This window comes from Podarcis erhardii (genome assembly GCF_964252035.2).
Source record: "Podarcis erhardii genome assembly, chromosome: 9".
NCBI classification, from domain to species: Eukaryota; Metazoa; Chordata; class Lepidosauria; order Squamata; family Lacertidae; genus Podarcis; species Podarcis erhardii.
Window position 1 is genome coordinate 71,141,747 of NC_138512.1, and position 16,933 is coordinate 71,158,679.

Consider the following 16,933-nt stretch of genomic DNA (forward strand, 5'->3'; position numbering starts at 1 on the left):
AATGAAGTGTCTGCCCTACTTCCTTAAATCTTTGTATTGCTTCTGCTTTGAGATAATATCCGGTTGTTCTGTGTCTGAATGTCAACTTCATCTTCACTGGCCACTCTACCCTTTCCTTATCTTTGCAGTTACTTCCTTCTTCCTGGCTGTTTGTTTTGTCTCTTTCCTCTTTACACCCCCTTTTTATAGGGTGCTGCCCTTGTGTTTAAATAGTCTTATGTTCCTTCCTTCAAGATCATTCAGTGTTTATGTTCTCTGTGTCAATGCAGTGAATGAATTATGAACTATTCAGGTCACATTCACACCATGCTTTTAAAACACATTTTTGTTGTTGTTGTTTAGTCGTCTCCGACTCTTCGTGACCCCATGGACCAGAGCACGCCAGGCACTTCTGTCTTCCACTGCCTCCCGCAGTTTAGTCAAACTCATGCTGGTAGCTTCGAGAACACTATCCAACCATCTCGTACTCTGTCATCCCCTTCTTGTGCCCTCCATCTTTCCCAACATCAGGGGTCTTTTCCAGGGAGTCTTCTCTTCTCATGAGGTGGCCAAAGTATTGGAGTCTCAGCTTCACGATCTGTCCTTCCAGTGAGCACTCAGGGCTGATTTCCTTCAGAATGGAGAGGTTTGATCTTCTTGCAGTCCATGGGACTCTCAAGAGTCTCCTCCAGCACCATAATTCAAAAGCATCAATTCTTCGGCGATCAGCCTTTTTTATGGTCCAGCTCTCCCTTCTATACATCACTACTGGGAAAACCATGGCTTTAACTATATGGACTTTTGTAAACACATTTAAAGCACCACAATTCCCAGCACCTTGAACAAACTATAGTTCAAGATTTGTTTGGAGGAAACAATGTGCTTTAAACGTACGGTGTGGATGTGACTTTAGGACAGTGTATTTTGTTGAATAGGAAAGGTGTATTATGTTCTTTAAGACTCTTAGTGTTTCATCATGATAATTTATATAACATTCTTCAATGCACTAGTTCTTGTTTATTTTCAGCTATATCATTATTTTGGGTATTTTCTTTTTGAGGAGCAAGCTACTCTTGCTGCATGAAGTCAGTGAACAAAGCTACCCTCCTTTTCTTCATGTTTGATGGTGTGATATTTATAGCTGTGTTGTGCTGTGGTAAGAGAGAATGTGCTAAAAATATGCATACAGTAAAATATTAGAGTATTCGGTTGGATTCCTAAGACCGGATTGTGCTTGGCAAAAGAGACCCTTCACAAAAGCAAAGAAAGATTTAGAGCTTAGGCTTCCTTTGGCTGGTTTGTTTAGTTTATTCAAACATTGCTGAATAGTTCCCAGCAACTTCTGCAGCATTTGCATGTTCTGCTGATTTTCGGTGTGAAGTCTTTTGGTGTGTGAAGGCTCATCAACATGAGAGGGAGAGACATTGTTAGGAATAAATTAATATTTCCACGTTGTCAAGGAGGTACATGGTATTCAGCTAGCATCTTACTTCACTTCAGGAAAATGACTTGCATATAATGAACAGTAGCAACACTAAGGTATTTATTTCAGAGTAGCCCTTTGCCCTACTGCAGTGACTATTGTATCCTTGCCTATTTTATTGTGTTTTTAATATATTGTGGGACGCGGGTGGCGCTCTGGGTAAAACCTCAGTGCCTAGGACTTGCCGATCGCATGGTCGGCGGTTCGAATCCCCGCGGCGGGGTGAGCTCCCGTCTTTCGGTCCCAGCTCCTGCCCACCTAGCAGTTCGAAAGCACCCCTAAGTGCAAGTAGATAAATAGGTACCGCTTTATAGCGGGAAGGTAAACGGCGTTTCCGTGTGCTGTGCTGGTGCCGGCTCGCCAGAGCAGCTTCGTCACGCTGGCCACGTGACCTGGAAGTGTCTCCGGACAGCGCTGGCCTCCGGCCTCTTAAGTGAGATGGGCGCACAACCCTAGAGTCGGACACGACTGGCCCATACGGGCAGGGGTACCTTTACCTTTTTAATATATTGTAAGCAGCCTCAAAACTTTGGGTAGTGGTTGGGGTATAAATACTCTTAAATAATAGTAATAAAATAAGAAATGAGACTTCAGCATGACTAAAAAATAAGAATAAAAAATAATTGAGATGGGAACTTTAATGTCGAAGGAAAGTTTGCTGATATATTGAATCCCACATTAATATATGGGAAAACTAGTAGCAAACTGAAGTAAAGCACTAAATCAGGCTTCTTCAACCTCAACCCTCCAGATGTTTTTGGCCTACAACTCCCATGATCCCTGGCTAGCAGGACCAGTGCTCAGGGGTGATGGGAATTGTAGTCTCAAAACATCTGGAGGGTCGAGGTTGAGGAAGCCTGCACTAAATTGTAGGAGTAGGAGTAGGAGTAGTAGTAGTAGTAGTGGTAGATTAACTATGGTTAGCAGAATAATAGAGTACAAGATCACTGCCTTGATTAAACTGATTATAAAGTAACAGATTAAGAACTGGTAATCATGGCAGGTTTCAAAGAAACCTGAACAATATTTTAATTTTTTTTACCCACTCACTGATTAATAATATTAGTCCCTCAAGAACAATTAACAAGGGGGTTGTAGGTTGCTATGGTATTTAAAGGAAAATACCATAGCGAGTGGTTGCTGAACAACTCCAGGCACGCCTGGAAGAAGCGGACCATTTGGATCCCTTCCAGTCGGGATTCAGGCCTCATCATGGGACTGAAACTGCCTTGGTCGCACTGGTTGATGATCTCCGGCGGGCTAGGGACAAAGGTGAGAGCTGTTTCCTAGTTCTGCTGGATCTCTCAGCGGCGTTTGATACCATCGACCATGACATCCTTCTGGACCGTCTTGAGGGGCTGGGAGCTGGGGGCACTGTCATACAGTGGTTCCGCTCCTTCCTCCTGGGCCGTGTTCAGAAAGTGGTGGTGGGGGATGAGTGTTCAGACCCCTGGCCGCTCACTTGTGGGGTGCCTCAGGGTTCTGTCCTCTCCCCCATGCTTTTCAACATCTACATGCAGCCGCTGGGAGCGATCATCAGGAGGTTTGGGCTGGGTGTTCATCAGTATGCAGATGATACCCAGCTCTACCTCTCTTTTAAATCAGAACCAGTGAAGGCAGTAAAGGTCCTATGTGAGTGTCTGGAGGCGGTTGGAGGATGGATGGCGGCTAACAGATTGAGGTTGAATCCTGACAAGACAGAAGTACTGTTTTTGGGGGACAGGAGGCGGGCAGGTGTGGAGGATTCCCTGGTCCTGAATGCGGTAACTGTGCCCCTGAAGGACCAGGTGCGCAGCCTGGGAGTCATTTTGGACTCACAGCTGTCCATGGAGGCACAGGTCAAATCTGTATCCAGGGCAGCTGTTTACCAGCTCCATCTGGTACGTAGGCTGAGACCCTATCTGCCTGCGGACTGTCTCGCCAGAGTGGTACATGCTCTGGTTATCTCCCGCTTGGACTACTGCAATGCGCTCTACGTGGGGCTACCTTTGAAGGTGACCCGGAAACTACAACTAATACAGAATGCGGCAGCTAGACTGGTGACTGGGAGCGGCCGCCGAGACCATATAACACCGGTCTTGAAAGACCTACATTGGCTCCCAGTACGTTTCCGAGCACAATTCAAAGTGTTGGTGCTGACCTTTAAAGCCCTAAATGGCCTCGGTCCAGTATATCTGAAGGAGCGTCTCCTCCCCCATCGTTCTGCCCGGACACTGAGGTCCAGCTCCGAGGGCCTTCTGGCGGTTCCCTCACTGCGAGAGGCCAAGTTGCAGGGAACCAGGCAGAGGGCCTTCTCGGTGGTGGCGCCCGCCCTGTGGAATGCCCTCCCATCGGATGTCAAGGCGATGGACAACTACCTGACATTCAGAAGACATCTGAAGGCAGCCCTGTTCAGGGAAGTTTTTAATATGTGATATTTTAGTGTATTTTTTATCTCTGTTGGAAGCCGCCCAGAGTGGCTGGGGAAACCCAGCCAGATGGGCGGGGTACAAATAATAAATTATTATTATTATTATTATTATTATTATTATAAAATTTTAAATACTTCTTTGCATCTGTTTTGTTAAATCTGTGCCTAATAAGGTTCAGAAAAGATTAGTCAAAATATTGAAGGTGTTGGAGCATCTTTCCTGTAAGGGAAAGGTTAAAGAAAAAAATGACTAAGTTGGAGTAAGGGGAGATGAATGATTCACAAATGTGTGAATGGTATGTAGAAAGTGAATAGATTATGTTTTTCTGAAAGCGTTGCCTAGATTCAGGACACAGTAAAACACTTCCAAAATTTATAACAGCCTATGGAATTTTCTGCTACAAGATGTAATGCTAGCACTGACTTATATGGCCTGACTAATTCATGGGTGATGTACAAGGCCCCATCCACTCTGGATTTGTGTAGGGTTCACTCCTTAGCCTTTTCTTCTCCCAAAGATGGCAGCAGGGGTTTAGGATCAGAGTTTTTCTTCTAGATGGGCTCCCTTCCCAAGTTGATGGGCCACATCTGCCCATCACTTCCCTGTACAGTACATACAGAAAACACCTTCTTGACCATTGGACCCACTATTGGTCTTGTCCACTCAATCCACCGGAGCCTGTCTTCACACACAGGGGAAGCCACTAATTCACTGAGCATTTGAGACCCATCGGCTACCCTCACCTGCTTTAGCTGGCCAGTTGAAGCAGTTTTCCAGGATGTGGCCGCTGTCACCTGCTGACAGCTTCTAGGAGCCAAAGGTGAGAGCTGAGTGCAAGGTGAGGACAAAACGTGGGCAAACTACCCCAGATGGAGCACATTGTGTACCCCATCAGAGGTACTACCTCTCTCCTAACACCCCAGTGTCTCCTATGCTCCTGCAGTCTAGGCAACAGCTGTAGCATTCAGCTGGAGGTGTGGAAAGTGTCCTGAAGAAAACAAATTACAATTTTTGTTACTCGTAGGAAATGTAGGGCCTACAGCATCCCAACCATTTTTCCTCTCATGCATTGCTGTGATTTTTTAAATAAAAAACTCACAGCATCTTCTTTACTGCCATCACTGTACAAAGTTCAAAGAGCAAGGCTGCAGAGAACTACTCTGTGGTTGTCCTTCAATTATGTCCCTTCCTTAGATGTCTGAGCTTGCTGGAAGTATTGCAAGACTTTCTTGGATGGGGTAGCCTTTAATAACCAGATTTATGCACAAGTAGGTGTGCTGAATGATATTTTTTAACACGCATACACAGCCCTTGCTAAAAATGAATATACAATTTTTTTCTTTTATGAAACTTGAGGGGAAGATGGGTAGAAATGTAAATAAACCATTTACCCCAAGGCAACTTTGGGTTCAGTATGCTAATGATTAAACCTAGCTATGACATCAGGTGTTCAATTTTCTTTTTAAAAGAAGGATGAACTCATAGGATTTTGAAATATTTTTCAGATCTGCATAGGGCTAGCTCCTAAAACTCAGAATCCCCTCCCATTTCTGAAGACAGTCAATATTGTATGTTTACAGAGGAGTGTGCACATAACAGTGTGTGTGCGTTATAAGCAAACCACAATGACACGTTTCCTTCCTTCCTTCTCTTACTTTAAGATTAGCGGATCAAAAAGTGTAAAAGGCATTGTGTGTAGAAGGTATTTGGGGTATCGCAAATGGCACCAGCACAGGCCTTCCCTGTTGCCGACAGGGCCTCCTCCTCATTGATTTAAATTAATTAGGATTAACTTCAGTCTTGAACTTCCACTGCTTTGCGGCTATCGTCATTCATGAGAAAGGCTTTGAGAGTAAACCCTGACAAAAAATCCATCCCCACTGCCTTGTGGGACATCTCTGGGAGAAGGGAAGGCTAAGGAGTAAACCCTGCACAAATCCAGAGTGATGGGTTGTTATTCAGTTAATTGTCTCCCAGTATGATAATTTTAATGCATTTCCCCCCTGCTCTTTTATTGTTTTTTGCCTGTTTTTATTATGCATGTCTAGTTTTAACTAAATCACCATGGAAATATTCACTGAAGGGCAGTATACTAATTTATTACACAAATTCATTAACTAAATAGTGCATTCTCCATAGCAGTAAACCTTAATGTTAGAAAAGTGTCTCTGAAGATATAAAAAACATACAGCCTGATTAAAGATTTTGGAATAAGACAAACCATGCCTCAGGTGACACTGTCAACGCCGTTGACTTGTTCCTTTCTGTCTGTCCAATGCTATGTGTTTGCTTAATTCATTGTGTTTGCTTTGCTAAGGGGATTAGTTGTGTCAAATTTCACTGCTCGGGTAACCTATGCTGAAGTACCAAAAACAAACTCATTAAAGCTTGTGCCTCTATATTTTTGGTGACACAAACTAGATTACTTCTTTCAAAGTTGCATAACTTGCATGTATGTTATGGTTGTTCAGGAGGATCAGAAGGGAATGTTGGAAAAATATCTTCATTAGAATTTACTTCTTAGTTAATTAATTTACCTGATCCCCTGAAAAGGTGTTAGTAGGTTCAGTAGACTTTAGGGTTCCTCTGATTTAGTTGACAACATATTGGACTTCCTATTCTACCACCTAAAGATTTCTGAGTAAATTGTACTCCTTGACCAAAAAGAAAGATACTTAGTATTTTTATCCCTGCCTTCCCGCCATATTGGAACCAACATGTTCAGAATAGAATTTTAAAAAATTAACCTTTTGCATTTGAACCTTTGTCAAAACAATTGTTCAAAGTTTAGTTGTTCTTGTATGCCTTTCAGTATGTTGCTGTTCTGTGGCTAAACTGTGGTTAACACAGGGCACCTTGAATGTTACTGTTTCTTGAGCATGTAGATGTATTCCTCTACATCTTTGAAGAAATGGGTCCAAAGAGAACTAAAATAGAAGGGAGAGATATTTGAAAGGAAATGTTATATGAGTAGCTCAAAGCAGAAGGTAGTCAGATAGTATTGCACTGATGGATCACTAGCCAATTTCCAGTGGACCTCTGTACACTTGCTGGTTGCTGAGATTTGTAAAAAAAGAATCTTGACTTTCATGTAAACTTTCACTTGAAATAGCAACACACTTCTTATATTTTTACACAAGAGTACAGATTCAAGATCACTTAACCTAGATTAATTATGGCTTCACTGTTAAGAGATCCTGCATAATCTTCCTTCCTTTGTAAATTTAAGGGCTGCATGTGAATGGCAGGATTTGTGTAGACCTTTCCATTTGATCAGTGTTCTAGATGGAATTGCAGCATGAAGAAGTAGCTCCTATGCTGGCTATTTGACTGTGTGACGGAAGTTTATGTCATCTGTGTTTTTGCTAATCTCATGGATTCCCCTCCCCCTTTTGTGGTATGTAATAAGGGTGTACATCATGTTTCCAAGCATGCAACAGATTAGTCACACAGCCATCTTATATTTTGTGGGGAGGGGAGAAGACATTCTAACTCATAAGAATTTTAGCGTAAGATTAGAGGATCATTCTGTCTCTCTCTTTCCCCGGTACACAAGATTTTCTGAAACCAAAATATTTCCCTCCTTTTGCAGTGGTAGCCGCTCTTCTAAAACTTTTAAACCAAAGAAGAATATTCCAGAAGGCTCTCACCAATATGAGCTGCTGAAACATGCAGAGGCCACTCTGGGAAGTGGCAACCTACGGATGGCTGTTATGCTGCCTGAGGGTGAAGATCTAAATGAATGGGTTGCAGTGAACAGTAAGTAACATGACCTTTCCCCCCTGCATGTTTTTTGAGCATTAATATTGACTGATAAAACCGGGTGGGGGGTAGGGGAGTCATGAGAGATTTGACATTCATTCCCCTGGGATGGTAATGGTTAAATTTATTTCTGCAAACTTACCTCTGGAAAATACTCTTTTTAGAAATGGTTGAATGTGCCATGATGTAACTGCAGCCAGTATGATGTAGTAGCTTGAATGTTTGAATAGAGCCTGGGAGGTCAGGGTTCAAATCCCCACTGGGCTCCCTGGCTGACCTTGGGCCAGTTACTGTCTCTCAGCCTAATCTCAGCCTCACAGGGTTGTTGAGGGGATTAAAGGGCAAGCAGGAGAACTATGTATGCCACCTTGAGCTCCTTGGAGGACAAAAAAGGTAAGCAAATCAAAACTAGAGTTGGTAGGTTAGAAGAAATTGTGTGCATGGGATACTACATGAATGTGTACTGTCCACTATTGACTGTTTACAGAGGTATACCAAAGTAGGAGAAAGCAATAGTGAACTAAACCAACTCACCTTAGCTCTCATGCATGCTTGGAGGACTTGGGACAGAGGCAAGTTCTTACTTTTCGACGGAAAGGAAAACTTCAAGCAGCAAAAGAGAGACCCCTGTTGTTTCCTTCATTCATTGACAGCACAAATCTGGCGAGGTGATCTATATGCTCCCAAGTGTACTGCTTACCAGGAGGTCAGAAGCACTCACTGTAGTGAGGTGGCAAGTAGGTTTGTAGATGCACAGTTTGTGACTCACCAATTTGAATGCAACTCACCAGGGACTGGATAAACTTTCTGGGTTTCCCCCTTGTCTGGAACTGCAAAAAGGGGAAGCAATTGGAGGCCCTAGCAAGCTGCAGCAAATGGCTAATTGTCTCTGTCCAGCTTGATGGATCCCAAATTCTCTAGGTCTGATACGGTACCAGCTGTGGTCTGTCTGTTCTTTGAGCAGAAGAACTGGATTTTACAGTGTTGTTTATCACATGTGGCTGCAGAAGTGTCTTGGGCTCGAAGACTTGCCATGTTCCCTGGGGATTTTCCATACTGGTTTCTTTAAATTTCAGCTGTTCTTCTTGAGAGAAATGTCACCACTGTTTTTAGCAAACATTGAAAGCTGATAAAAGCATAGTAAGTTTGACTCCCACAGATTCCATCTACAGCTGTTTTGCTGTACAGACATGTCCTCCCACAGCTGAACTAAGACATCACTTGTTAAAATATGATGATTATTTATTGAATTTATATACCGCCCTATACCTGGAGGTCTCAGGGTAGTTTACAGAATAAAATCAAAATATAAAACCACAAAATACATAATGAAAATAAAAACAACAACCCAGTTACCTCCCCCCCCCCAAAAAAAAAACACCACCCACATTTTAAAAGGGCATAGGGTCTCAATCAAAGCAACCAAAGGCCTGGTTTAAAAGGAACATTTTTGGCTGGCGCCTAAACGTATACGTTATAATGAAGGCGCCAGGCAAACTTCCCTGGGGAGAGCATTCTACAGACAGTCTTTTGTTTTTGTGGAAAATATTGTGTCAAAAAATCTAGATGGAAAACTTTGAATGAATAACTGCATCTTGGGATAAAGGATTGAGCTATGGTTTGGGAAGACCCTGGTTTGAATCTTGCCTCTGCCATAAACTCAATAGGTGGTCTTAGGCAAGCTCTGCTCTCATGTTCTGCTCTCAACCTCAACTGCCTGCCCCTCTAGCTGCAGTTTGGAGGTAATAATACCAACCTTTCTTAAAGCGTCCTTTATAAGGACTGCAAGATTATGGTCTAGTTAACACATAATCCAGTTAACACATAACACAGAATAAAATTGCCAGTATCATAATGCCCTTATACGAGCGCAGCTGTGTGAAAATAAAGAAAAAATTCAGAACATAGGAACTTTTAATTCCTGTGTTCCTTGACTGGAATTGAAGGGCATGGAAGGATCTGTCAGTCTTGCTGAATGGAGGAGGCCATGATCTCAATAGCAGTTTAATGACAGTGACATTGAAATTGTCATAATTTGACTTCCCAGACATCACCCAATTAGATTGTGGAAGGCCACAAATCCTTTTGTGCTGCTGCTCTGTCTGCAGCCAAACTAAAACAAGACAAATTGCCCAGCTGTTCCTGTTTACAAGGCCAATCTTCAAATACAAGTCTGTAAATGGCATCTTGAAAGAAGGGTGCTCAGCATTTTTCAGGATTTGGAGTAGGGCAATCTAGTAATAGATTTGGTATTAAATGGGGCAGGGGAGTGCAACCCTGTTGCTTTTTGATAGCTTAATGGCTTTTGACGCCATGGTTTCCTAGTGGGCCAACTCTCTGGGTTGGCAGTAGGAGGTCCTGTGCTTTGGTGGTTCCTGTCTTATTTATAAGGCTAGATTCAGAATAGTATTGGGTGACTGTACCTCAGCCCCTTAGCAGTTATGCTTTGGGGTACCACAGGGTTCAATCTTGTCCCCAGTGTTGTTTAACATCTATGTGAAGCCATTGGCAGTGGCCATGCTGCTCTACTTCTCTTTGACATCTGAGTCAAGTGTGGACGTGCAGGTCCTGGATCAGTGCATGGATCTGGTGGGATGGGTGAGGGTCTACAAGTTGTAACTGAATCCTGCTAGGTTCAAGTGACGGTGGTAGCTAGGATCACCTTTTACCAGCTTCAGCTAGTGTGTCAGCTGCACACATTCCAGGACAGGATTGCATGGTGCAAGCACACTATGTTTTGATAGCCTCAATATTTCGCTACCATAGTGTGGTGTATGAAGAACTGCCCTTAAGGTTGGCTTGGAAGCTGCAGAAAAGGGAGACTAACCATGAGTACAATATATAACATCACTTTTGAAAGAACTGCACCAGCTGCCAGTTTGCTGCCAAGCCAAGTTTAGGGCCTTTAAAAAATTAGGACCTGGGTACATGAAGAAATGCATTCTCCCACATATATCTGCCCATAGACTGAGATATTTGGATGAAGTCTGCATGGTCAACTTAGTGACAATGGACTGTTTCTGTCATGGCACACAGTTTATGGAATCGCCCCCCCTTTATTAAGTTTTTGCACAACTTCATTAAGTTTCTGGTGCATCCAGGCATTTGCTGGTTCTCAGTGCCTCCCTTTTAGTATAATCTGGCTGGTTTTGTTGTGATTTTTGTATTCTGCTGTATTTTAATATAATGTTTTATGCCAACCTGGCAGTTTGAAAGTGTAACAGTGTGAATAGATAAATAGGTACCGCTGCGGAGGGAAGGTAAACTGTGTTTCCATGCGCTCTGGCACTCATGGTGTTTTGTGTGCCAGAAGTGGTTTAGTCATGTTGGCCACATGACTCGGAAGAGCTGTCTGCAGACAAACGCTGTCTCCCTCAGCCTGAAAGCGAGATGAATGCCACACCCCATAGTTGAATTTGAATGGACTTCACCGTCCAGGGGTCCTTTACTTTTTATGAGAAACATGTTTGTATTGTTGTGAGTCTCCCTGGTATTACTGATGAAGATATAGAAATGTTATAAATAAATGATAAAGCAGTCAACAGAAGGAACTTTGCCTTCTTAGCATTGCTTTGGTAGACATGCTGCTCAATAACACCAGGGGATAAACTCCAGACAGAGATCCTGATACCATAGACGAGGAACGACCAAGCAAGGGATGTAAAGGTAGCAAAGCATGTTAAGAGATGAGGTAGACACTGAGCCATTGATGTGTGTTTATCAGTTGTAGATGGTTTGACTCTAAGGATCCTATTTCACTGGAAGGAATGGAAAGCCAGAGGATTGCGTATTTGTACTTTCACCACTTTTAACTAACATAGATTATATAGTTTCAAAACCATTTTAGTACACTTATCTTGTTATGTGAGTCTTTCTGGAGGTCTTAGTCTGTTTTCTGACTGGCATTTCCTTTGTATAGTAACATATTAAACACAGCAGAGTACTTTTGCTGAGAAGCTGTGTGGATGGTCTAGCTTGCAACTGAAAGCACAACACTTTTTATCTGCCAAATTGAAATCGTTCCTATTTTTTATATATATAGCTGTGGACTTCTTCAACCAGATCAACATGCTTTATGGGACAATTACAGACTTCTGCACAGAAGAGAGCTGCCCAGTGATGTCTGCAGGTCCAAAGTAAGAACTATGAGACATAAAATACTTGCTGTTTTTCATTTTTAATTGGGTTTTAAACAATGATAATTGCTACTCTTAGTAAGTTAAAACCCTGAAATTTTATTTACAAAGAAGCTGAAGTTCTGTGTTTCATGTTTTTGCTTTTAGCCTGATCGAATTCTGTACAGATATGTCTGGTGGTGGGAGGTCAATGAAAGTGTGAGTGAGAGCAGAGCAGGAGGAATTTAATAGTCCTGAAGGCCATGATCTGACCTTGAACTGCTGAATTGCAAATATTGCCAGCATGTTTTTCATCTCTACAACCCTGAGAACTGGAAACCCTTTTTTATTTTAAAAATGATAGTGATTAACTCCGATTTCCAGCTACCGAAGGTAGCCCACTAGTTAATCCCTTTTCCACAACTACAACTGCTTCAACAGCACACTTGCCTGAAGCTTGGTAACTGGGATTAAGCAATACCATCTAGTGGGTTGGGTTGGCTCAGGGTCCTCTATTTGCTGTCTCCTACGCTAAGCAGTGTTGTTAAGACAGGAGAGGACTATTAAATATATGTGTCTGTATAGGTCCCCCCCTTTTGTTTCCCCTTTACATACATATATACATACATATTTAGTTGCCTTGTCCTTTTAGTTCTACTGATGCATCTGGAAATAGCATGATCTGTCTCTGTTTCTCTGTGTCTTAATATATTTTGACGACTGGTTGAATCAGAGTTGTTTGGATGCAGGGTTTTATTTTCAGTACAGAAACCTTGATTAAAGGACTTTTCTGATCTCTTCCAAATTTATTAGCTGGCAAAAGCTGAACATGGTTAAAAATGAAGGTGGATATGTAAATCTTTTACTCACAGACATGTTATTACACTGGCACCGTTTGCAGTAAGAGGCAATGGTTGCCTCTTATTCACTACAATTAAGCAGCTGTTTTTCTTGGGTTCAGATGCCATGTGCAAGCATAACATTTCACTATCAGTCGCTTTCCTTAATTATTGTGTCTGAAAGCCACTGTTTAGAGAAAAGAATGGCCACAAGCCAGGATATGTAACTGGTTTGAAGTGGGTGTGCAGACCTTGGTTAATACTGTAATCTTATGCACACATAACTTGGAAGTAAACTGCACTTGAACTTACAAGGTGCAAAACAGGCTTTACTGGTCTCTCCTTACGTACAATTTGGTTGTCTAACAGTTGCAGATTTGAAAACCCTGATGTACGCTATGGGATTTGATGGCTCCTCCTAACCATTTCAACTCCCCTGACAACTGGTCTGTCTCCAGCCCAAAATGTTCCACGTGTTCTGAAGCCAGTTTCTGGCATTCATTCAGATCTTCCTATTTTGTTCAGCTGATAGATTTCTGAAAATTTTAAATGGGTGAATATAGGTGCGAGGTACCAGTTTCCAAAGTGGCCCTCCATGCTGAATATCAATGCAATACAGAAGAAAGTGGCTTTAGCATTTATTGTTTTACTCAGTTCTTGTGGAATACATGACTGTTTTAAGGGAATTTTTTCAAATTTTGCTTGCATATCATTACTGCATTGGCTCAAAAGAAGCCAATTCATAGTTTCCTAAGATCAAAGGGTTCTGAAAACATTGCTTAATTACAGTGTTCTGGTTCATAGATACATTGAAGCTCTCTCCATGGGTGTCTTGTGTTTGATTTGTTACACTGTTGCTTGCTATCCTGGAAATGTGTGCTGAGCTGAAATACAGTAGTTTCACTCCAAACAAGAGAAAGAGAAAATTTGACGGAGCTGTGCATAATATTAAGATTATCAAAAAGAAGGCTGTTTAAGGAGGCTGTGGAAGGGATCAGAGACCAGGTTCTGGAATAATTAAGGTTCATGGCTGAATGTTTTCTGCTTTACTATTCCACTTAATGTGTCATTTGCATCAGTTAAGCTATATGCAATACTGTACCATAATTTTAAATCCAATGCTATTAAAGTATAAAACTAGACTGTCAGCTTTAGATTAAAAAGGAGTAGAACATGAATGAGTGTGTTTAATGCACGTGTTACTTAGCTTCAAAAGTTCTGAAATTAAAAAGCATTTCATGAGCTAAGGGCATGGCTGTATCGGGGAAGAACTTGCCTCTGGCTTGAGATACTATGAGGTTTGGGGCATTGTAACATGGTTAGCACGATAATTCTCCTTGAACCATAGTGCCTGCTGGTTGTAGGGATAACTTTGCAAAATGCCAATTATGTCACGTCTTATATAGTGATACCATAATCACTCTAATTCTCATGTGTGTATATTTGGATGCCAACCAACTGGTTCTCAGTGCCCGGGGGGAATTTGTTGCTGTGCTAATCACTTTTGAAACTGAGGAGACTTGTGTATGGGGAAGGGGTTAAAAGAGAGAAGAATTCTCTTGAGCATTTCCAGGCCCTTGGGCACACCTGAAGCAGGCCTTGATATCCCAATGTTATAAAAACAATAATTCATTTGTTTAGTGTGTACAGTCCTAGATTTATTTAAAGGGGTGTCTTTTAACCCTGTTTCATTCCAGATATGAGTACCACTGGGCAGATGGGACAAACATAAAGAAGCCAATCAAGTGTTCAGCACCAAAGTACATTGATTACCTTATGACATGGGTTCAGGACCAGCTGGATGATGAGACACTCTTCCCATCCAAAATAGGTAATTTTAAAATTAGTATATTGCTGCTATAGGTAGCTTGGTAGGTTTCTGGATGAAACATCGGCTCTGGATCCATTCCAGTCCGGCTTCCGCGCTGGTCATGGGACCGAGACGGCTCTGGTTTCCCTAACAGATGATCTCTGCAGGCAGCTGGATCGAGGCGGGTCGGGGCTGCTGATTCTTCTAGACCTGTCAGCAGCCTTTGACATGGTCGATCACGATCTCCTGGACCACCGCCTTGTCGACGTGGGGATCCAGGGCACAGTCCTTCAATGGCTACGCTCGTTTCTCTCTGGTCGGGGACAGAGGGTGGCGCTTGGGGGGAATTGTCATCCCGCCACTCCTTGGTGTGTGGAGTGCCCCAGGGTGTGATACTCTCCCCAATGCTTTTTAACATCTTTATGCACCCCCTCGCCCAGCTTGTCCAGAGTTTTGGGCTGGGCTGCCATCAGTATGCTGATGACACCCAACTCTTATCTGTTGACGGATGGCCATCCTGACTCGGCCCCAGACACACTGATCAGATGCTTGGAAGCTGTGGCTGGATGGTTACGTGGGAGCCGGTTGAAGTTAAATCCTTCGAAGACAGAGGTCCTCTGGCTGGGACGGGACGATATGGGATTGAGGGGGCAACTCCCATCTCTTGCAGGGGTGCAATTAGTGCCAGCACCGTCCGTTAAAAGTTTGGGTGTAATCTTCGATACCTCCCTCTCCATGGAGGCGCAGATTGCAGCTATAACAAAGGCGGCATTTTTTCATCTCCGCCAAGCTAAACAGTTGGCTCCTTACCTCTCTCGCCCTGACCTAGCCACTGTGATCCACGCGACGGTCACCTCCAGACTGGATTATTGTAACTCGCTCTACGTGGAGCTGCCCTTGAGACTGACCCAGAAACTCCAGCGGGTGCAGAATGCTGCAGCGAGACTCCTTACGGGGTCTTCGCTGCGAGATCACATTCATTCGGTGCTATACCAGCTGCACTGGCTCCCGGTGGAGTACAGGATCAGGTTTAAGGTGCTGGTTTTAACCTCCAAAGCCCTATACGGCCTAGGACCCTCATACCTACAGGACCGCCTCTCCTGGTATGCAGAGGAACTTAAGGTCTTCAAACAAAAACATCTTGTAGGTCCCAGGCCACAGAGAGGTTAGGCTGGCCTCAACTAGAGCCAGGGCTTTTTCGGCTGCGGCTCCAACCTGGTGGAATGCTCTTGTCACAAGAGACAAGGGCCCTGCAGGACTTGACATCTTTCCGCAGGGCCTGCAAGACAGAGCTGTTCCACCAGGCCTTTGGTCAGGGCGCAGCCTGACTCCCTCCTTTGGCAATCTTTACAAAACTTTAGTTTATGGTTGCCATCAATTTTGATTTTAATTAATTTTTATAATGTTTTTATAATGTTGCACTGTTTTAGTGTTGTTAGCCGCCCTGAGCCCGGCTTCGGCTGGGGAGGGCGGGATATAAATAAATTATTATTATTATTATTATTATTATTATTATTATTATTATTATTATAATAGAAAAGCTGGATGGTTTAATTTGCAAACTGTGAACATCTATGCTGCTTCAAAAGGAATAGGAGAAAGCAAAAGCTTTTAACTTGTGGGAAACTAACATAAGATTTTGAAAATATATGTAACCATCTTAAGGAGCAGTTGTTCAATATTAATTAATTTTTTACAAGATTTAATTTTAAGACTCCGCGACTGGACCTAACAGTCAGGGGTACCTTTACCTTTATGTAGACCAGAACATACCTAATTTCTAGCAGTCCTTAATTAAAAAGAAGAGTGATCTTTGAAAATAAGCAATTAAGTGTTTCTCTGCTTATGGATGCTTCCCTTAGGGTGATTTCTGTGCTAGTGTAGTATTGCATTTTTGTTCACTTCTGCACAATTCATTTGTTGGTTTATAAAAATTACAGTTTTAAACTTAAAATTTTAAATCAGTGCAAGATACAGTTACCTTATGTCTTTAAAAAACATGCTTGCTGAATAGTTCTGGTTGTGTTTTTGATTACTGCTGGAAAAACGCTTGCATAGATGGTACTTTTCCGATATTTGTGGTTCTCAGTCCTGATATGTGGGCTGTTTAAACCTGTGCTGCTCCCTGCCCATTCATGGGATGACAAGAACTCTGTATTCCTTGTGAGTGGCTTCTTATGCTTGCTGCATGGGTCATGTATTGTGCTACAGCTTATGCACTGAAGCAAGAAGCCACTATCTAGATGAGTCTTGAGCATGATAGCAGCGGGGGGTTGTATCTAATGAACCTGTCTCATCAGCACAAAGGCTGCTTCTACTTGTGCAACAGAACTTCCCCTTCCTCTTCTCTCTGCCCCTCCCACCCCCAACCTGCTCTGGATGCTTAGGGGAAACCCCAGAACAGATCTGGGGGCGAAGAGAGGGGAAGTTCTGTTTTGCAAGTGGACATAGTTGTGTGAACAGGATGGCTTTGTTGGATACAACCCTGCATTCTTTGTAGGGCTTGAATGTAAACACTTGGACATTTGCTTTGT

At 42.8% G+C, this 16,933-nt stretch overlaps 1 protein-coding gene across 2 annotated transcripts in view; it reads left to right on the top strand.

The window, feature by feature from the left end:
- Nucleotides 1–16,933, top strand: part of MOB1B (MOB kinase activator 1B) — a 34,314-nt gene that overhangs the window by 10,754 nt on the left and 6,627 nt on the right. For both annotated transcript variants that reach the window (XM_081877385.1, XM_081877384.1), the window contains exons 2-4: nucleotides 7,466–7,632; nucleotides 11,678–11,771; nucleotides 14,287–14,420. In XM_081877385.1, coding sequence (XP_081733511.1) covers nucleotides 7,466–7,632; nucleotides 11,678–11,771; nucleotides 14,287–14,420 — 395 coding nt within the window. The remainder of the gene's footprint in view (nucleotides 1–7,465; nucleotides 7,633–11,677; nucleotides 11,772–14,286; nucleotides 14,421–16,933) is intronic.